The following is a 22,793-nucleotide window of genomic DNA, read 5'->3' as shown; positions in this document are numbered from 1 at the left end:
ACTTGCATGCATATGGGTCCAAAAGTTATCCCCTGAGGGTGGGCTGACAGCGTGCACTTGCGATGCGTAATGGCGTCATGTGTGGAACCAGAAAGAGGTCTGCATTGCAGGCCCTCTGGATATTTAAGGCTGGTGTATATTGCTATTTGTCGTCCAACTGCTCCCTCGCATTTGGTGGCATCAATGACGTGTGCAGTTCGTGATATTGCAGAATTTGACTATTGCTTGAAAGTGCAATTTGGAATTAATGGCTTCTGGGTTGGTAAGAAGTGCAATGTGATCTGAGACATGTGGAAATAGAGCATGTAAACATCTGGCAAACACATGAATATCTGGGCTGGAACATGCCCACTTAGTGTTGGAATGTGCCAGTGGCATAGACATGTAGGACGGCCACCGGCATTCATACTACTTTCTGGGTTCCCCTGTATGAGCTGCAATGCCTGAATGATGCTGCTGCAGTCCTTATGCAGGCAACAGAGGACGCAGAGGGAGTGTCTGTTGGTGTCCATGGAAGTAGCCTGACCCAGCAGATGGGTGACCTTTGCAATCTCCCCCTCAATAGTAGGCTGTTGTGTGGAATATGTAGTACTCTTTTTCCAGTGTTGGTACTCTGGATTGTGTGGTAATTACTCGCACCTGGTATTTCTGGCGTAAAAGTTACTGCTTGCATTAAGTTCACCCTCTCTGCGCCTGATGTTGCCGCGTGCGGTGTGTGTCAGACTGGCAAATCATCTGGTATTACCCATTGAAGCGGAGTTTACCATTAACACCTGACTGACTTGTAATGAATGACCCATTAGTTTTTTCTGCTGCAAGTGTATTTTTTGTTTACTTATGTGCCCGTGTCACCTGTAACGGATTGTTGGTTGAAATATCTCATGACTGACTGCCTTTCCAACTACTCTTTTCCAGATCTATCGTTGCCTACCAGCCCTCTGGGGGAAACAGTCACACGTTTGACGCAGCCGCCTTCTTTAAGTCTGTGGGTGTGTTCCTCGGTATCTTCAGCGGGTCCTTTGCAATGGGCCTGGCAACAGGAGTCGTGACTGCTTTGATATCCTTTTTTTTATACAGTCCGAGGATCGGAAATGTGACAAAGTGCGAAGCATGGCATTAACATTCTGTGTGATCATTTGATAATCGCATACTGTATTGGGGTAGGTAACTCCTTTCATGTTTGTGTCATTGTGTTTTTGTCAGTGTTGGCTATTAGAAGGCTAACTATAGCATTGGAGTAGAGATAGCAAAGAGATGGGATGTGAGGAGAGCCGCAAAGCTTAGGGGTGATGTCTTTTTACCCACCTATTGCCCACCCATTCGAATCCCCATGGCCATTCCCACCCACTACCTGCCCCTCCCCACACAGAACACACCCTTTTGGGATTCCCTTGAGAAAGATTTATGACACATGCTAGCATTTCTCCCTCTCTCCCTCTCTCTCTGTCTCTCTCTCTCTCTCTCTCTCTCCCCCCTACTGACCTACCTGTCTGCTGCGCTGACTAATTGCCTCCTGGCCTACCGCGCACTTAGGGGCTATAACTATAACGCTACAGTCCCCTGCCTCCTTGCACTTACCCAGAGCCCGGCTGCCCTGGCTGCACGTACTCAGAGCATTGCACTTCCCCCTTCTGCCTCCCTCCTGCACTTTGCGCTGTTGCACTTGTACGATCTGAATGACACACGGCTTAGTAAGATCGTTTGTCTTGCCTCCTTCTGTCTTCCCTCCCTTGCTTTGTCGCGCCTAGAAACACTTGTATACAGGCGCGTTATAAATGACTTATCATATGATATCATCAGTCTTTGCGCAGTATAGGGCTTGCTGTGCTACTTCTAGGCAATCTTCTAAGAGTTTATGGCTTAATAGCAGCTGTAGAGGTTCGTGCACGTTAATAAAAAATGTATTTACCAGTTTGGCTTGTGTACAGGCATTAGCTAGGCATTTGCAAAGATGTCATATGCTCAGGTGCTCACACCATTTTCCATCAGTTGCAGCCTTATGGTCACGTTAGTACACTTCTAGCAGTGCCTGGGAAATGTGTGTTCCACACAAATAAAACCGGTGGCCTTGCCAGTCCTTGACTCTTATTTCTTCTTCTGAGCCAGAGCCAGTTTAGGCCCTTTATGTCATGCTGCAATAGTGACACCAGGAGGTATTTTTTTAAATTAAAACTGCTGTTTAAAGCAGTTAAATGGTCTTTCACATATTCAGCATTGCCATTACTCCTTGTACCTGCTCTCTATATTTGATATGGTTTTGTTTATTTTTGTTGACTAAGCATGCCAGGCCACAGCTATTATATTACGTGCGTTCCTTATTAGTGTTTCCCTGCCCTTTTTATTTAGTTCCTACTTTAATCTTCCCTTGGCTGTGGTCTTCTATGTTTTTCTTCTCTTCTATTTCTTGTCTTTCACTTCCTGTTTCACTCAATTGAATTCCTCTCTTCTGTTCACTTTTTCCACCTTCTGCGGTTGCCTTCTTTTATCGCAGCTGTTTTGCTTTTGTCCCTCTCTACCTTGAAGTTGCCTGGTCTGACCAATCGTAAACTCTTGTTCCTATGTCCATTCCCTCTTTCTCTTTTATTCGTTTCTGCCCGAGTTCCAGTTCCAATCCGGCCATAGAATCTGTCACCAGGTATTGTTGTCTGACTGAAAGAATTACAGGGAAAATGAAGAAACTAGTTTACAGTGGCAGTGCAAACACACCTGCAGATGACAAAATGATGTGGCCTGCAGTGGCCCTTTCTGCAGATCTTGGGATTCAGCCTTGTCGTTTGTTTGCACCCTGTCCACTGAATGACATTGTACACGTGTGTTTGCCAGTCACAGCTATAGCTATGATATTTGCCTTTAGTGGGCAGTCAGCAGTCCCTCACCCATGGTAATAGTTACTATCACAGGCTCGATTTCAGGTTAGTTCATCAAATCTTTAGTAGCAGCAGTGCAGGAAAACCCAAACAAGAAGAACGCAGAAGTCATGTATTTCCCCGTGCACTTCCAATCCAAGCAACCCCTTGTAATACCTTTTCACTCCATAGGTTGCAATGCAACTAGCCAAATATTACTATGAGCTCATCTGGGAGGGTGTCATTCTTCTCATTAGAACAATACAGGCCATCCCAGACATCCAATGTCAAAACTATGTGAATATACAAGATGACTTTGCAGCTACAAGCATCAAATACAAATAAGCACTAACGATTGATAGTCTAAAACAACCACATCAGTTTACCTTTATATAATTTTGGTGAAAGCAAAACATGTTTTTAGTGAAATCATTACTCTAAACAGTAGTGCTGATGCAGCAGTTGCACACATGTGAGTAAATACATCATTAACTGCAAATCTGTCATCATCATTCTAAATGCAGCTCATTGCATTTGTTCTCTGCACATTAAATGAGCTGTAATTATAATAATAATTATAGACGAAGAGAGAGAGCCGCTGCCTGAGGTTTGACTTGGCACAGAGCTCATGCGTGCAACTGTCTTGGAGTAAAGTACAGAGGGAGTTTGATATCCAGGTGCTTTCCAATCACCTTCCACATCAAGTTGATTTGGAGGCACCACATGTGAAGTCAACATTGTGTTATGACCATGCTAGGTAGTATGTAAACACTAAAAGAGCCTAAAAGAGGAAATACATCAATGTCACCAAATCTAACTTAGTGTGTGCGCGCGCAGTTCATCACACTGGGACACAATGCTCTAGCAGACTAGGGTCTGACATGACAAAGTTGCAGACACGTGTCAGTTACGCAACAGGAAGCATAAGCCTCAGCAGTTCCTCTTCCATGTACCTATTTAAATACTGGGGTCATGCTGCAAAGCGATTGCTTCCAAAGCTAACACTGACATGTCAGACCCTCTCTATTTGCTGACTGCTCTCTGGCAGTGAGCCTGTTGGGGGCTGCTCCGGGTCACCGGGCAGCCCATACACTCAGGTCGGGATCACCCGATGGGTCCCACTGTGCGGCGATCATGCCGCTGATAATGCCGTGGGGGTTACCCCACGGCGCTCCAGGTCACTGGAGCCCCCACAGAGCTGGGGTCACCCAGCACACGACGGCCCCGGCTCTGGGGGCACCCAGGCTGGGGTCGTCTCCAACTGCCATGCTCACATGGCCCGCAATAGGTGGAGGTCGGCATTGCCCAGCAGGGGCGCCGGCCTCGTTGTGGGCCCGGTCCCTAGGCCTACACCACAAGATGTTGTGCCAGACAGGCACACAAAGGACGACACCGGAGTCAGCTTCAGTCTTGACTGACGAGCCGGAAGCAGCTCGTCCCTTTTATTAACGTGGTCACATGGGGAGCCATGTGACCACAACACACACTGGATGATACCATGTCCTCCTCCTACAGGGGTGACATGCAACACTCCTCCTTTTTCATAACAACAAAACAAAAACCCCAAAATCCCAACATAACCACCACTACTACTACTTGAGCCACTCTACTACTTTGCACACACTTTATTAACCTGGGTGAGTGGTTCTCATGTCACTAAAAGGCACCACTGAGAGTTACTGGCACAACATAAAGCACTCCACTTCTACAGGTGTGCACCACACTACATTGCCCACCAACTGGGCCATTTTAAGCAAGTCCGTGTCTGCAGGCTCACAGTCTTCGGGGGAATGTCAAATTATGATGTCCATCTTCCGCACTCGTGCAGTCGCCGTAAACCAGCTCGCATCCTCACCAGAGTTTGTTTAGGACAGTCACACCACAGTCGCACAAAACCCGGCAAAGCCGCACCTGGGGAGGCCCAGGGGCCACATCGGCCAAGTCCACAGTCTGAGGGGGCGTGTGATGACATCATGATTTCTTCATCAGCACAGTTTGCTGCTTGCTGGATAAGGGGCAGCGCCCCCTTATTACGGCACAGGCCGAAGCGACGCAGTCGTCATGCGATGGACACAGCCCTCTTCGGGTGAAAATCGCAGACCTTGGCGTGGGCCATGCTGCACACAACCCACCTGGAGCTCTGTGGAGGGCACAAACACTAGACAATCTCACCGCCGCGGGCCCGAGGATGTGGGGCCATGCCCCCAACTAGTGGCACTGCTGCAACAAATCTCCCCAATGTCCCCTTTTGCACGCATTTTGTTTTTCATACCGCGGGCCCAGTTGGTCATGGGCCCGCCTTGTTGGTTCTTTGTTGCAGCAAAGGGGGGAGCAGCAACGGCTCACGCTGCCACCACCACCTTGCCTTGTTCGTGCGGCCACACCGCAGCGCCGCCTTCACAGCGCGGCGCCAACGCCGCAGATCACCTCTCCTCCACACGGGCAGGGGGGGCGACTCTCCACCTCCCCGCAGGGCTCGTGGGGGCAAGCAGTTCACGCGGCCAGCACCGCTTGCCCTCCTCAAACATTCTCCCACTCGAGGTGCACAGAGGGCAGCCTCTCCCGCGGCCGATGCCGCTTCATGGTAGCTTCCTTGCCCGTCCACCAGGTTTGGTTGTAGATGCGGCCAGGGCACCTCCTGTAACCTTCCGTAACAATCCAGTAACCTACCATCTCTGGTCTTCCCAATGTGCAGTTTGTTTATACACTGCCGACTGAAATCACATAGAGGAGATCACAGGTGTATAATTACTCAGAACACACGTAGGCTTCCTGTTGTGATGGGAATTAGCCTGTGACTCCCAGGACCCTAGCCCATTGAAGGTGTTGGCTTGGGCTAATGGGAGACCAAGGCATCTGGAGGGATCCAGGTTGCTCCCCACTGGATCTAGAATTTGCTTAAATTGCCTGCGGTCTGTATTCTGTTTCACAACAGAATAAACACGTGTTTCATACGTTCCGGGATAATTACATGGCACTAACTTGTCGTATGCTAATTCCTATACTCTCATGCGGTTTGGGTTATCAAATATTTCTTCAACAGTAGGTTACTAGAGAAGCACAGTACTTCCTCATCCTGCAACATTTGCACTGTAGAAATGAACTTATAAAAGTAATAGGAACAATTTGACTAAACACATCATTCTTTTGTTGTTGGTTTTGTCAGTAGCCTCTGGTTTTCGCTGTTAAGTTACATCAGTCCTCCTTTCTTCTATGTGGCATTAGCCTTTTTTAGATGTGCATGCACAATAGTTTTTAATAGGTATGTCTGAAAGCATGTTCCTTAACCTGCTGATTTACGTGACAAAATTTACAAAGCTGCATTGCTTCCCATTGCTGGAGACGGCTCTCTTCTTCCTGATGTCATGGAGTACCTTCCTCTTGGCAGAGGCGTGTGGGTTCACAGGTGAGAGCGTTGGGTTTCATGCGCACACGGGCTCACTGCAGCGTGGCAGGACACCACACACAGCTGCTGTTCTCGTCCAATCTGCTCCGCACAGGATGTACTGTAACACGAGATCTGTCTCTTGGTGTCCACCGCTCTTTAATATTGATGTACTTGTGATGCCAGTAGCTCCATGCTAATGTGGATCAAGCTCGCGAGGCGGCGCTTCCTTGCTTTCTCGTTGTTTTGCCACGTCGTGTTCATGTTGTCAATGCTTTGTGTTTTTGGCTATGATGCACAACAGAAATCCTGATCCTCAACTTAGACGCGCTGCCAACCTCCCCACTAACCTAACTTGTGCAGTCCTTCACACAGAGCACCAAGACCCACAGACAAATAGTTGCCCTAGACTTAGAAATAATGCTCGATGACCATCCCTTGTAGGCCTTGTCAAACTTTTAGGCGGCCAGTCTCCTAACCGCCACCGTTTTCTACCACATCACTTGCTTCCCTGCCTACCCCATAAGGTAAGGTTTCCAGCTTCCTGCCCCTGATCACACTCTACTGATTCTCTGTCCATGCTTGGGCGACTTTCTAAACCAGCCCCCCCCCCTCTGATCTTCATGTTAATTTGTAGAAAAGACCCAAAAACCAAGCAACAAAATGCAGCGCTACATATGTGGATTTATTGAGGAGGTCACAGTGACTCAGTAAGAAACGCAAAACACACTTTTGCAAGTGGATGCCTTGCCATGCAGTGGAAAATGGACTAGGTAAGATAAATTATGAACCAGGGACAGTAGGAACAGACAAGGGCATTCAAGGAATATTTAGAGGGGATGCCAGTCTAATTACAGGGTTGGTAGGGGAGAAGGGTTCAAGGAAGGTGACAATGAGTTGGGATAGTGTGGCAGCCTTTCCAGTGTGGAGTAGATAGAGCTTGAGGGCAATCTTTTATGCGTGAATGTTGGTATTGTTTTTGATTTCAGGATGTCGTGAGCAAGGAGGAAGAACATGTGCAGTTGAGAGGTTGCACCGGGTAGGTGGCAGCCGTGAGATTCAGAATGCTGCTGTAAGGGTGCAGATGGAGGAGACTGAAACACAGGTGGCATGGTTGTTGACATAAACCTTTATTAGTAATGACAATAAAGAGAAAACCAAACTTTCCCTAACTCTAAGAGCGGTTTCCCTACCTCAGCTAAAATAATAAGATTTCAATCAGGATGCCTGTGTAAGTCAATAGTCCACCGTCCTGTGTCAAAAACCTACTTCTGTCCCTCGCACCTAAAACTAAACTAAAACGGAGGTGGGTCGTCTTGGTCCAGAAGAATGGCTCCCTTCTCCTGGACAGCGGATCACAGTTCCAGTTGTCAGGTGGGATCTTTACCTGCAGTAATTACTCCCTTCCTCAGGTCTCAGTCCCTTTCCAAGGCACAAAACAAAGTTACAGGTAGTAATGTCAAAAAGCAGTAAAGTCCTCGATTCAAACTACAAAGGTAAGGTTTTAGTTCAAACAGCAACATTCCTTATTGCGCATAGTTGCGTCTTCACTATTGTGTTCGTGGAAAATGCCTTCCTTCTACATGGGTCTGCCTCTGTGTTATTCCCCACACAAACCCAAGGGGAATGACTCTCTTCCCCTAGACTCTCTCTCCACTTGATTTTATGATTTCACAATGCCATGGGAATGCCTCTCTTCCCCTGGCGTCTCGCAGGCTTTTTATCACACTTCACAATGCCATGGGGAATTCCTCTCTTCCCCTGGACTTTCTTAGGCTTTTTTTTATCACAGTTCACAATGTCAGAGGGAATGTCTCCCTTCCCCTGGCCTCTCTCAGGCTTTTTATCACAGTTCACAATGCCACAGGGAATGTCTCTCTTCCCCTGGCCTCCCCTGGCCTTTCTCAGGCTTCTTATCGCACTTCACAATGCCAGGGGGAATGTCTCCCTTCCTCTGGCCTCTCTCAGGCTTTTCTTTATCACAGTTCCGGGCCTCTCCCAGGCTTTTTATCACAGTTCACAATGCCATGGGGAATGTTAAGCCAAATACGTTTCAGAGTAGGGATTTGCGTTTTTGTGACATGGGACATGAGAAGGTGGATTGGGAAATGAAGGGCTGGCAGATAGATGACCTTGGCTTTAGCGGAGTTAAGCATACAACACCAAGTACCATTCAGTGTCGAATGGCCCGCAGTCAGGGAGGTTCAGGGAGAGGTCAGGGATGAAGTCTGGAAAGTAAAAAAAGATCTGGGAAGCATCTGCACAAAGGTGGTTGGAAATCCCAAATTTATAGATTAGGTTTCCAATGTAAGAGGTGTAGAGGGTGAAGTGAAGCAGGCCAAGAACAGAGTCTTGAGGGACTTCCACCAATGGAAGGCAATTGAGGCTGTGTCCAGAATACTATTTTGTTATTTGTTGCGTTTACTGCAAAGACGTGATATTTCTACCAGAAACACATACATAGGCAATCATTACAGCGATCCGAGCAGTCTTGTGAGCAAGGGCTTACAGTAGATAGTTAGAAATTCGAGAATGTACCAGTTAAGAATGGGGTTAGGGTGAAATGGTGACAATGCCGTTGGACTGGGACAGAGGGGGAAGTATGTACACGTCAGTGCTCAATGTATTTACATGGGGGACTATACACATACACGCTGCAAGTTTACATGGGTAAAACAAAAACTTAAATGGAAAGCTTAATGAAGCATCAGATAAAGAAACCCACTGCCCAAGCAGCCAAAACCGTTGATGAGGAATCAGAACAATTGCATGTGGGCGCAGCAGTTTGGGAATACTCAATGGATCACTCTTTTGGAGTACCTAGAGGGGAGTATTGGCAATATGAGCAAAAAATTGGACACCCTTACTTGTAAGGTAGAAGCGAATCATCACAGATTGAAAATCTTAGTGGCTGAATGACAGAGACAGAACAAAGAATCGGCATGCCTAAGGACACACTAGGCCATGCCAGGCAGAAGTGACTTAAATTAAAATTGAAATCGATAAAGTGCAAATGAAAACCGAGGATTTGGGGGTACGTTTCCACTGTAATAATATTAATCGTGGACCTAAAGGAATCTAATGCTTTTGAGAAAATGAAATTCATTCTTGAGAATTTTCAATTGGCAATCCTGGAGAATCCCAAAGATTCTCAACAATTTCTTGTCAAAAGGGCACATAGGGCCACTGGTCTGCAGCTACGGCCGGAGCTTTGCAACCTTCGCCTGTATTTTTCACTATTGGGTCAGAGACACGCTACTGAGAACAGCCAGGGAAAGTGGTGAGTTAAGATAACACAATTCGGAAATCTACCCTGCCTTCAGCCCAGCAGTGCAGGAGGCATAGAAGACATTTAAAGAAGCAAAAGGTATTCTGCTTTACTCATTCCAGTATGAGTACTTTGGCATGGCCCTGAAGCAACTGTCACTATGATCCCAGAACTGAGACCAGACACAAAGCAATATTTCATTGTTTTTTTTATTAAAGACATGCTCAAAATATAACAAAAGATATTGGGGTTATAGTTCCAGGGGTCAGTGTATGATATGAGAGAGGGGCCCGTTGTGCCCTTAGATTGGGGTTTCTTCTCTTGCTCCAAAGGGCCTCTCCAACAAGGTACACAGTTTTCCAAAGTTCAACAAATCCAAATGTATGATGAAAGGTGCAAATCAACAGTTCCAAGTCTTTCCAGTGTGCAAAACAAATGAAGCGTCCACAAAGTCTTCCCTCGTTAGTGAGAGCATTTATCCACTCTTAGGCAGGGTCCTAGGGAAAGAATTGGCTGATCCTCTTACCCTGTTTATCAAACCACAGAACAGAGCCATGGCTCCCGGGACGCTAGATGTTCCCAGGGTCTTCCTGACTGCTACCTCCTGGGCCTTCTCTTTGGGCTTCCCTCCTGACTCAACTGTAGGGCCTTCCTTCCAGGCTGAGTACAAGGGTGGTGCTTGCAAGATGGTCTCGTGTATCGTGGTGGGTTCGGCAAAGACGGGTGATCCTAATCCCACCCATTTCTCCTCTTGCTGTTTCATTTGGGTGCCTTCCATCCTGACGAGCCCTAGAGACTCCTTCCTACACTGCAACGTAGTAGAGCTATCTCATTCTTCTCCTGCCTCTAGTCTGCCCTAAAACTATGGGTTCTTCTGGAACTTCCCTGCTCTTGCTTTCCATGTGGACGGTCACTGCTTCACTCTCCTGCTTACAGTGCTCTCTCCTCTACTGGTATTCCTGCTCACTATAAATTCTTCTCTAACACCAAGTTGTTTCATCTATTCTCTCTAAAACCATACTCTCCTCCTGGACCTTGACTCTCCTCTTTCTCCCCATGATAAATCTCCAAATTGATCTCTTTTTCCTCTCCTCTTTCAATTGGAAGATTTTTTCTTTCACTCCCAGCAAATAATTTTCTGGGCCTTCTCCGAGATAGTGGTGTCCTCCCTCCTTGCTTTTACTGTAATATCTTCCTCTCTCTCTCTCTCAACTGATGTCTCCTTCCTCCTTCAACACTGCAATATCCTCAATGGCCCCTCCCAGATAAACACTCTTCCCTTCATAATAGTCCTCTCCTATTCTTTCCAGAGGGCACCCCCTCACTTTTCTCTCCCTAATCATACCCCTCTTTCTCTGCTCCCAAATGATCTGTTTCTCTGTCTCCAGTAAGCTAGGGCTCCGTCCTGCTCCACACTACCACCAGTCCTCCCTAACATCCAGAGCTCTTTCCCCAGGCCAGCCTCTCCCTACTCTCTATGCCTTGTTCCTCTCTCCTCACCACTTATGATACTGATGTCTTGTTTTTATAGCGCTTCACCAACGCGCTTTACAGAGAACATATCAATATACAATGCGTTTGTTTAACCTTTATTCAATCATAGGTTCATTACGTACAAATCTCATCAATAAATAAATACACACAGCAATTAGTGTGATGAATACTGCAGAGTCATCACTGATCCCCAGCCTAAAGAATCCTCCCATGTGGCTGGCAAAGGCAGCCACTACCTGATCATGACTGTGAGAAACCTGATGGTATCTCCCTAGCTAGTCCCCCGGTATCTGCTATCTAGGTGGTGAGGACACAGCCATTGCTATTGAACCAGTTCCTGGGGGTGGACCAGTGAGGGAGGATCACCTGGGTGGATGTCCTTGGGGAGTGGGAGTGGGACACCGATGGGTGAGACGCGGTATCTCCTTCTTTCAACACCTCTTCCCCCTCCTACCGTATAAGATATTCTGAAACACTGCCCCCCTCTTCTTACACAGACACACCCGAGCCGTTTACCTAACATGTCCCAATACAAGGGTCTGGCATGGTCAGACAATTGACCAGAATCACACACACGTGATTGCTCTTTCCCTTCCCCAGATGGATAAAAGGTGGAGCATGAAAGCACACTACAAGCAAGGCAGACCACACAACGTGAGAACTAACTCAGCAAGGCAGTTTGAGAGGAGGAAAAAGACTGCATGTACCGAGGGGGTGACAAGGAGAAAAGCCACCTTGTCCTTTACGATCAAGGCCTGTGAACCTTCCGCAGAATGAATCGTAAAACTGCGAACAATAGCCAGTGTGTGTTGCAGCAGACGTCAACAGTACACAGAGCGTGCCTATGCTGATAAGCAGGACCGATGGAGGCGCCTGCTACCGTGGTACCGGCCTTCACTCCAGATATTCTGAAAAGCCAAGTGTTTCATCACAGCCCGTGAGTTGAGGGGTGAACCGATGAGAACTGAACTGTGTTGAACGAAAGCCGCAAAGTAGCAACTTGAGTGAAGTTCAAAGAACTGTTAGAATAAAGGGGAAACCAGCTGCAGAGGGATCCAGCACCACGTGGGTGCTTACTCAAGAGACTCCAGTCAATCTTGTGTTTGTTGAAACGGCTAATACCAGAAGGCCTCAGGGAGGCCGCAAAGGAACGGTCGAAGTGGTCATATAGGGGTCTTGCAAAATCCTCTGTACAATCGAAAGACTTTACCCGACAGTTGATTGAGAAGGGCACGATTGTAAAGTTGGCAACAGTGAACCGGGAGGGATGCCAATAAAAATGGGCAAAGTCTAGCAATCCAGGAAACATTGTGTTGACATAAGGTGAACCTGGCAGAGGGATGTCCATGTTGAACTAGGTAAAAGACATTAAGATTTGTGAAATCGAAATTGAGTGAGAAGGCCCTAGTGAACCCGGTGGAGGGGGGCAATCACTTGAGAGGGGTCGGAGCATGACGGAGGGGGATCCAGGGATGAGAAGCCATCATCCCCACTACATGTGAATGCAAGAAGGCCTTAGAAGGGCCGCAAAGGAACGGTTAAAGTGGTCATACCGGGGTCTAGCAAAAGCCTCTGTACAATCGAAAAACTTTGACCGGCAAACCATTGGAAGCCACGGAAGATGAATTTCATTGAACAGAAAAGGAGAAAGAACTATATGTATGGCAATAGTGAACCCGATGGAGGGATATGAACAGTTCAATGTACAAAAGGACATTAAGACTTGTGATTGCCTCTGGCACCAGTGTGCGGAATAGAAGCTAACAGTCGAGAGGGACCTGAGCCCGGCACAGGGGGAGCAGGGGTGAAGAAACGTGCACCAAAAATTAGAATTGGAAAGGAACTTTTTGTTTGTTATTTTCTGATCCTTGAAGACAAGAAATTTTCTAGTGGAAAGAGACTTGAGAAGTTGAGAGCAGAGCTGTCGAGTCGTGCTGGAGAAGCTTGAGGTATGCTGTGCTCAAAGGTCCCACCTTGCCCCGTGCTCAAAACGTGGGGAAGAGAGACCCCGACTACTACAATCTGACATATTATTTGTGAACACTTCTTTCTTTCTTATGAATCCTATCCCACATTCGATTGTATGTAGTTGTAAGGTTTGGCAATAGGTATCTTAGTATAGGCTCTTTCTGATTTGACAAGACACCACAAGGACTGCCTTATTTTTCCTTTGATGGTCAAAGCTTGCTCACATCATAGATTTAGGTTTAGACTAGGCATTTATCTCACCCACTTTTGCAGTTTAATAAACACCCTGGAACTGTGATCACTTGTGTCTGTCTGTATTGTTGCCACCATGAGTTCCTTACATATAGTAACTCCCAGTGGTCAACGAAATAAAATCCCTAGGAGTTTATATTTATTCCAGACTCACACTAAATAGGCAGGTCAATGCTGTTGCCGCTTCAGCCGCTTGCACGGCTAAACTGATAAGAGCCAGCCGCCCTTTTCTCTCTACAGAAAACTCTATCACCCTGGCGAGGGCATTGATACTCTCCAGGATTGATTACTGCAACTCTCTTTGTAGGGACCAGCAGTAGAAACATCAACACGTTACAAACAGTACAAAACAATGCCATAAGAACCGCATTAAATATCCCTATGAATCACATCCCATTCACTAGAAGGAACATCCCCTGTCCATGACAGAATTAAATTCAAAACCTTTACGTTGACACACAAATGCATTGCTAATAAGGCTCCTAAATACCTAGGCAACCTCATTTGCAAAGTCAATACTAACAAACCAGCCCACTCTGCCTATACTAACCTGCTCTCCACCCCCATTACAGAAGACAGAAAGCAGGAGGTTCAAGCTTCCCAGTTATAGCTCCAAAACTGTGGAACGCCCTCCCCTACAATTTGAGAAATGACATGTCTTTCTGGTCATTCAGAAAAAAACCTTAAAACCCTGCTCTTCAGATCTGACCTCTTGCAATAGACTCTTACCCCTTCATTCTAGTACAAATTGGGATAAGGATCTGTAACAACATATAAATATGTAAATTGTGAGATTTTTGCTCTAGAACCTAATGTAAATTTGCTGTTAACATTTTATGTCCTGAGTGTTTAACGCTTTATATGTAAGGTACTGTGTAACTTGTAATGTAATTGCCTGAGACTTTAATGCTTTATATGTAGTGTACTGTGTGACTTCAAAGCTGTAACCATATCCTTAAGCAGTAATGGGCGCCTAGTTGCCTCTGGGCTATGTGCGCTTTTTTTACAATTATTATTATTTTTTTTTTATTAGCATTTCATGGTAATACAAATTAAACATTTACGCCACATCTTTAATCCATAAAAAGAGAAAAAGAAAAGCTTTGTCCCCCCACTCCAATATGACTTTATCCTCCAGTCGTAACATTTGTTAGTTGCATGAAATCTCATGAATTTTCTTAAAAATTGCAAGTACCAATTATACAAAAGCCAGCGTGATAGAAACCCGCTCTCCCGATAATAACATCTTCCACCATTCCTTTTTTGTGCGGTTGCCATACTTCTGGATTGATTCTGACATCAACCGTACCCTTAGATCAATTACAGCTGGGTATATCATAACCATGCGATACAGGGTTTCCACTGAGTTGAGTTCTTTCCACAGGCGACATCCCAAGTGACCATCTTTCTCCTCCCTTGGTCTCAGAATCTCCCTTTTTGGGAACAAAATTCTGTCATAATCTCAGAAATTGCAGTCTGAGATACCAATTGGGGAAAAGCTGTAGGTACTTCGGCAGGCAGCTCAACTTCTTTCCTCTCCCCAGTATTTACCATAAAGTTTGCAAGTCCCCCTCTCATCGTGTGTCTGGATCCAATCCCTTCTGAATAGTTTCAACTTTACTCTGTACGGGTTACACAGCAGGTTAGTAACAGTTTCGACAATTTCTTAAAGGCCCATAACACATGCCCCTTCCCATTCTCGTAGAGGTTGTTCAGAGTTAGATGTTAGGGCGTTTCGCAAGGTCTTAAAGCCACCACTCAGGTTTTGTTCCCTGCATTTCCTCAGCCGTTTGAGTTTTCCACCTCACTATGGCTTTTAGAGACATCAACCCCAGCTCCATCCTTACAGCCTGTATCGGGACGCTCTTAGGCAGACCCAACACGTTTTTCCAAAATAAGTATTCGAGAGACGGCCAGATCTTAGCTTTGCAGTTCAAAGAAGTCTCTGCTCCGTATGTCAATAAAGGGATCACTTTCATCCTATAAAAGCTGATGAGCGGGATCATTGAGAAAACACAAACCTTTTTCATGATTATTCGACCCTGGGCCGCTAAGGTCTTTGCTTTGCTTCTCAGTAATTTAATTCTAGGGGCGTCACTGTAGCTTGGGTTTAGACAAACTCCCAAGTAGATTAGTGATTTTACCTCTTGTAGCTTTTCCCCCTCTTAGATGCCAAGACTGTGGAGTGTTTCCGATCCTTGCAAGTGAGTTGCCAAATTTCAATATTCCTGTTTTTGCCGGGTTAATCTGCAGCCTGTTTGATGAAATATATACCTGCAACACGTCAAGTGGTCTTTGAAGTCCTACTGGCGTTTGGTCGGCCAAAGCAATGTCATCAGTGAACAGAAGTCGCCCCACTGGTTCCAATCCCAATTTAGGCGGAAAGCATCTCGTCTCCTCAAAGGCAGAGTCAATGTCCGAGATGAATAGTTTGAACAATTCTGGCGCCAGTGGGCAACCTTGTTTCAAGCCCTTAGTTTTTGGTATGTGCCTTGAAAGCATACCCATAGAATTTCTCACTTGCAGCGTCGTCTCGGTATAAAAGTCTTTAATGGGGTCCATGATGCTTTTAGGGCAATGCCATCTTTCCATTTTTGCCCATAGAGCGGGTCACTTGATAGTATCAAATTGTTGTGATAAATCCGCAAAGGCCAGGTATACCCTTTTTGTTCTGTTTTTCTCTGCCCTTTTTTTGAAAATGCTGATGATGAAGAGTTTCAAGGTTGTCACTATGCCCTTTGTGAATCCGGATTGCCATTTGTGTCTATGGGTAGATGTTATTGCCCATTGTGCTAGTTTTTTTTAGCAGTAGGCAGGCAAATAATTTGCCTACCACGTCCAGAAGCGCTATTGGGCGATATGTGCGCTTTACAAATGAATAAATAAAATGGTGTCGGGAGTGGGATGTGATTCAACTGATAAAAATTGAAACCCATGCTAATAATTGTGGTAACACCGGAAGGGGAAAATAAAATAGTTGATCTCCTAGATTCTGACCGTGTATCCACATTGAAAGTGGTGTTGTCCTCTCAGTTACTTATTCCATCTAGTCAACCGGATCTGTTCTTTAAGACTTGAGTCTTACTAGATACCCTTCACTCTCGCATTATAACATACAACCGTGAGACCGATTATTTCTAAATTATTGGCCGGTCTTTTCTTTCAACAGACCCGGTGCTCTAAATCCCCCTCCCTCCAAGCCTTTTTTTTCCATGGTATTCAGTCACCATCAGCTGCAGGACCATCAGGGTTAACAATTAATCTATCCCAGTCCACTCCTTCGACTGACTCAGAATCTGAGGACTCAGAGGATTTTGAAACCTTATCTGAAGAGGTTGAGAGTTGTTTCTTTTCTGATTCGGACACCTTACCCCTACACCCCCAGAAGAAATGGCCGAACTAGACAATATCATCGCTCAATTGGCGGCCCATCAGATACAGGCCGAAAACAGACTCCAGGAAAATGTAACTAGACAACTGAATTGCAAGCAAGGCCTTTATTACCACAGAGCGTCCTCCAGCCATACCTCGAAGGCGAAGATAGGGAAATGTGTTCCTAAACTTCAAACGCCTGGCCGAACAACTAGGGTGGGGAGAGAACCTTAGGAGATGCTATTTGCGGCCCTAGTTGAAAGGGGAACTCCAAACTTCCTATCAACTACTCAGTCTTGCACAGGGAGCCTCTTTCATATCTATCAAGGAAGGCTTGTTGAAAAGAGTGGGGCAAACCTGCAATTTCTATTGACAGAAATTACAAGCCATTAGGTTGAACCAGGGAGAAACTCCTTTAGAGATGGGCGAACGGGTCGAAAACACAGTGACCCTATGGACTAATAATAACACTCTAGAAGAACCGACGGAGATGATTACCTTAGAACAATTTACAAATTATGTAACCCTTTTTTTTGGAAAAATCTGCATCAGCCTCAAACCCAGAGAATAGATAAACAAGGTGGGATCATATAGAGTCAAGGAAGGGATGCCTTGAGAAAGAGTAGAGATCAGGAAAACTGATCCAAAACTAAAGACGAAAGCAGAAGGGAGGGAAGTAAAAGGAAGCTAACCACCTCCTTTGGTCTGTTTCTCCTGTAGAGAAACAGGACATCTAGCTAGACATTGTCCCAAGAATGTAAATGACGAACCAATAGAAGTAGGCTGTTTGAAGTGTGAAGAGTGGGAAGAAACCGAGGAAGAGCTAGAGACATTTAGCATCTGCTTATGTCAAACCCCTGCCGAGTTCACATACGAAAAAGGCTTGGGTGAATGGGAAACCGGTAAAAACCTTAATCGACACAGGTAGTAAGCAGACTGCTATAAGGGCCGATTTAGTTGCAGCCCAAGGCCTAAACTACGCAACCATGGTCAGAGTAACTTGTGGACATGGAAACAACAAAGTGTATCCGAAAATACCAGTACACAGAGAAATCTGGGGTAAGTCCTGCGAAATACCATCAGCCATAATTCAGGGCTCCCTGAAGAAGTTATTTTACGCCGAGACTTCCCCATCTTCTCTACTCTCTTACAGGAATCTCCACCCCCCTTCGGAGATTTTCTGCTCCAGAGATCCTGGCAGGAAAGTTATGACTCCCAAGACTCTCCAATATGGAATTGGGAAAACGCTGAACCAATAAAACCCAAGACAGCCTTTGAAACCCAATTCATAGGTTATTGTAGAGAGTCAGATAAGACCACTTTACCTCTAACTATTAAAACCGATCAGTGGAATATGCGAGAGTTCCTGTTCATCTCTCCACCTTGTACGTTGACCGGTCTTAAAAACAGGAAACCGAGCCAAGGAATAGGTATATCCACCTTGCATAGGGGAAAAATATGAGAAACCTGAAGGTGTCTCCCTAGATCTGTGATTCAGGTGACCAGGACACGGCCATCGCTATTGGAACCAGTTCCTGGGGGTGGGCCAGTGAGGGAGGATCACCTGGATGGAGGGTCCTGGGGAGTGGGACACCGACGGTTGAGATGCAGTATCCCCCTTCTTCCAACACCTTTCCCCTCCTACCACGTAGGATATTCCAAAACACTGCCCTCCACTCTTTTACAACACAGTCACTTTCGCACACCACAGACAACGGACTAACACCCGAGCCGTTTACCTAACATGTCCCAATAAAAGGGTCAGGGATGGTCTGGCAATTGACCAGAATCACACACACCTGACGGCCCTTCCCCATAGGGATACAAGGTGGAGCACGAAAGCACACTACGAGCAAGGCAGACAGCACTAGGAGACAGCTATCCAGGCACATCACTTCAAGTCGAGGAAAAAGGCAGTGAAAATCGAGAGGCTGTCAAGGAGAGATGCAACCTTGCCCTTTCCGACCCAGACTTGCGAAGCCTCCGGAGAAGGAATTGTAAAACCGCAGACAATAGCTCATGTGTGTTGCAGCAGATGTCAATGGTACTCGGAGCCTGCCTACACTGATATCAGGGCCGAGGGTGGCGCTTGCTACTGTGGTACCGGCCTTTACTCCAGATATTCTGAAAAGCCAAGCAGTTAATCACAGCCGGTGAGTCGAGGGGAGAACCGATAAAACAAACCGAACTGTGTTGAACTAAAGCCGCAAAGTAGCAACTTGCGGGAAGTTCAAAGAACTGTTAGAATATAGGGGAGACCAGCTGCAGAGGGATCTGGCACCACGTGGGTACTTACTCTAGAGACTCAGGCCAATCCCTTGTTTATTGAAACTACTAATACCAGAATGCCTCAGGGAGGCCACAAAGGAACGGTCAAAGTGGTCATGCAGGTGTCTTTCAAAATCATCTGTACAATCGAAAGACTTTGACCAACAGGGGATTGAGAAAGGCATGAGTGATAAAGTTGGCAACAGTGACCCCGGCTGATGGATGCTGACAAAAGGGGCATAGCCTGAAGTCCCTATGAACAATGTGCTGACAGAAGTGAACCTGATCAAGGGCTGTCCACACTGAACTGTTTGGTACTGAATAGGAGCGAACAAGAGCCATAGTGAAACCCGGCAGAGGGAGGCTGAAAATTGAGAAGGGTGTGGCCAAAAGAGGGGAACCCAGAGGTGAGTCATTATCACCCTAACTACCGTATAAAAGGAACTTTTTGGTTTATTATATTGCGACCATCGAAGGAAAGAGACTTTTGCATGAAAAGAGACTTGAGTGAGGTTCTTGAATGGTGAGAGCGGAACTGTAATCTCGTGCTGGGGAAGCTCGAGAAGTGTGCTGTGCTCAAAGGTCCCACCTTATCCCATGCTCAAAACGTGGGGAAAGGAGACTCTGACTACTACATCCTGACATATTATTTGTGAACACTTCTTTCTTTCTTATAAATCCTATCCCACACTCTTTTGTATGTAGTTGTAAGGTTTGGCAATAGGTTTTTTAGTATAGGCCCTTTTTGATTTGAAAAGATGCCACAAGGACTGCCTTATTTTTCATTTGATGGTCAAAGCTTGCTCCCATCTTATATTTAGGTTTAGAGTAAGTGTTTATCTCACCAACTTTTGCAGTTTAATTAACACCCTTGAACTGTGATCACTTGTCTGTCTTTACTGAGTATGTACCTTACAGACGCAAGAACTTTCCATTTTTCTCAGCCTAATTTCACATATGGCCTCCTTCACACGTGCTTTGGCTTCCCCAAAGTGATGCCGGACCAAAGGCTATGTAGCCCCAGCATCACAAGACAGTTCCTCACGTGTGATAGCCAGGGGATCTTTAAACCCCCATCCAGGGACATGACATAAATCAGGGCCTCTTGATATTTGCTAAGTGGCGGGTTAGTCCAAATCTGTATCCAATAGTTATGTTATGTTAAAGGATATTTATACCGTGCACTATCGCCACCGGAAAGGTCCCCCAGTGCTCTGGCGGATCAGAAAGGGAAAGAGGGTGGGGTGGGTTAGTAGGACTGAGCAGGATAAGAACAAGAGAGCTGTGATGTGCTTTTGGCAGCATCAGTTCAGGTAACACTGTTCGCTGAGATTAGGTGTGCTTTTCGGCTGGTTGCCGTCATGTGCTGTTGTGCGAGACGATGTGTGGTTTGTTTTGTTGTTGTGGTGTAGTGAAGTATGTGTGATTTGTTGTGCTTGGAGGAATGGTTGTGTTTGGTTTGAGTAGGAGAGGTGTATGCAGAGGGGTATTATTTTTAGTAGGGGGTGGTTAATGGCATCACTATCTAGATGTGGTGCATGCTAAACTTCCCAATTATATCTTGATGCCGCTCGTGCTACAATTCTATGTCTATCTGTTGCATGCTAAGCTCCAAAATTCTATCTAGATGCGAGTCATGCTAATCTCCACAATTCTACCTAGATGTGACACATGCTAATCTTCACAGATGTGATTGCAGGATATCTTCACAGTTCTATCTAGATGTGACGCAAGATTATCTTCACAGTTCTATCTAGATATGACGCATGCTAATCTCCAAAATTCTGTCTAGAGCTGACTCATGCTAATCTCCGCAAATCTATCTTGATGTGACGCAAGGTTATCTTCACAGTTCAATCTAGATGTGATGCATGCTAATCTCCACAATTCTATCTAGATGTGAGGCAAGATTATCTTCACAGTTCACAGGCCAAAGGACAATCGGAAAACCATGTGGCACGGCCACATTTGGACACTAGCCACAGTTAGTAGCTAAACGCAAGCCACAGTTCACAATTCTGTCTAGATGTGACAGGGGCTAATCTTTACAATCCTGTCTAGGTATGGTGCCAGCTGAAAATCACAATTCTCTCTAGATGTGACGCAAGCTAATCTTCATAATTCTGTCTAGATATGACACAAGCTAGTATTACAGTTCGCTGGATATGATGCAATGCTAATCTTCACAATTCTGTCTAGATGTGACACAATGCTAATCTGTGCAGTTCTGTCTAGATGTGATGCAATGCTAATCTTCACAATTCTGGCTAGTTATGAGACAAGCTAATATTACAATTGTCTAGATGTGACACAATGCTAATCTTCTCAATTCTCTCTAGATGTGACGCAATGCAAATCTTCACAATTCTGTCTAGACATGACGGAGGCTAGTTTTACAGTTCTTTCTAGACATGATGCAATACTAATCTCCATAAACATCTTCTATCCGACTGTGACGCATGGCTAAACTTTACCTGAACAGAGTGTGAGCACCTAAATTGGAGGCACAACAATAAGTGCAAAACATAGATTTGAGGTTTGCAGATAGAAGAAGAATGCCCAAGTATGGGACACAACAGTAAATAATACCACTGAATGGTTGGTACACAGCAGTGATAGGGGTATTCTTTACTAACTGCTGATTTTGGTATACTGTGTTGTGTAGGTAATAAGAGAGGCAGGGCTTTTTGGAATACAGTGATTGCTGTACTCCTCATCCAGACCACACTTGTTAGTCGCTGCTGGTTGACGGCTGGCTACTGGCTTCTCAGGCGAACCCAGGCAAACACAATGTGGAGCTTCTTCTTAGGGAGCTGCCATTTTCCTTGGGGCACTTAGACGAAGGGACTATACAGGCAGTGGGCTGCCATAGGGGGTGTGGTTAAGAGCCTACCTCAGTGGTGTTGCTACGTCTGGAAAAGATATGGGGCTAAGGTAATGTCGGGACTGGCGGGATTAGGGGCCAGCCATAGCCTTTTGGTTGTAGTCCATGAGCTTCTATCCGAGGCTACAACCAAAACACCCGGGGCAATAGCCCTCTCAGCCCCCCCCCTAGCAACGCCTCTGGCCTACCTCCTCATCAAGGTCAGGCCTTAAACTGGCCTCGTCTTCTATTGGACTCGGATTGCACTCCATGAAAACTAGTGCTCTGGGTGCACTTTGTGGCAGATGGAGAATACTTTTCATGAATTTGTTTTCTATTTGGTTAAGGATCGTGCATTGGCATAGCCCCAAATATCAGAACCATACACAGCAGATTACTTAGCCTGCATCTTATAGAGCTACAAAGCAGGTTTAATTGCCCCTCCTCCATGACTGTGATGGAACTTCTTATTCACTCCATGATCTTCTCTAAGTCAGTACTAGCTTCAAGGAGCTGCAAGGACCAGTTCAGGTGACTTGTAAATGGATGCCCAAACAGTCAAACAGTGTTACTTGCTCAGGTGTTGCACCCCCAACTGTTAAATGTAGGGGTTTGACTTTTGAATTCTTGGGGCTGAAATCATAGATTTCGTTTTTGCTGCATTGATATCCAATCCTAGCTCATGGCACTTTCTGGTAAAACAACTCAGAGCTAGTCTGAGCCCAAATGGTGTTGACATTAACACAGAGTCGTCTGTGAAAAAGAGGGCTGGGATTTTGTCAGACCCCAGCCGGGGAGGGTCAGAGCTGCAGGTCATTGGCTCATCTATGATAGAATTAATATAAAGACAGAAAAGAAGGAGAGCTATCACCTCTAGCCAATTTCAGTGGGAGGGTGACATCACCAGCCAAACTCCATCAGACTACAGCAGTGTTGTTTGAGTAAAGAAGTAACAAGGGTTCAAGGGCTGGTCAGGGATGTGCTTGGCTCTCAACATCTCTGATAGCTGCCTTAACATAAAATATCACCCAACCGAAGTTGGTACTCATTTATCAATATCGAAAGGATGAAGGGCAG

General features: G+C 45.8%; 1 protein-coding gene across 1 annotated transcript in view; it reads left to right on the top strand.

The window, feature by feature from the left end:
• SLC9A7 (solute carrier family 9 member A7) overlaps positions 1-22,793 on the top strand; it is an 889,600-nt gene that overhangs the window by 460,737 nt on the left and 406,070 nt on the right. The window contains exons 7-8 of the mRNA XM_069636615.1: positions 916-1,057; positions 6,147-6,252. Of these exons, the coding sequence (XP_069492716.1) occupies positions 916-1,057; positions 6,147-6,252 (248 nt within the window). The remainder of the gene's footprint in view (positions 1-915; positions 1,058-6,146; positions 6,253-22,793) is intronic.

The sequence above is a fragment of the Ambystoma mexicanum genome, chromosome 7p (genome assembly GCF_040938575.1).
Source record: "Ambystoma mexicanum isolate Mex_15411 chromosome 7p, UKY_AmexF1_1, whole genome shotgun sequence".
Taxonomy (NCBI): Eukaryota; Metazoa; Chordata; class Amphibia; order Caudata; family Ambystomatidae; genus Ambystoma; species Ambystoma mexicanum.
The sequence above is the reverse complement of the archived record's forward strand: the minus strand, read 5'-3'. Positions and strand labels throughout refer to the sequence as shown.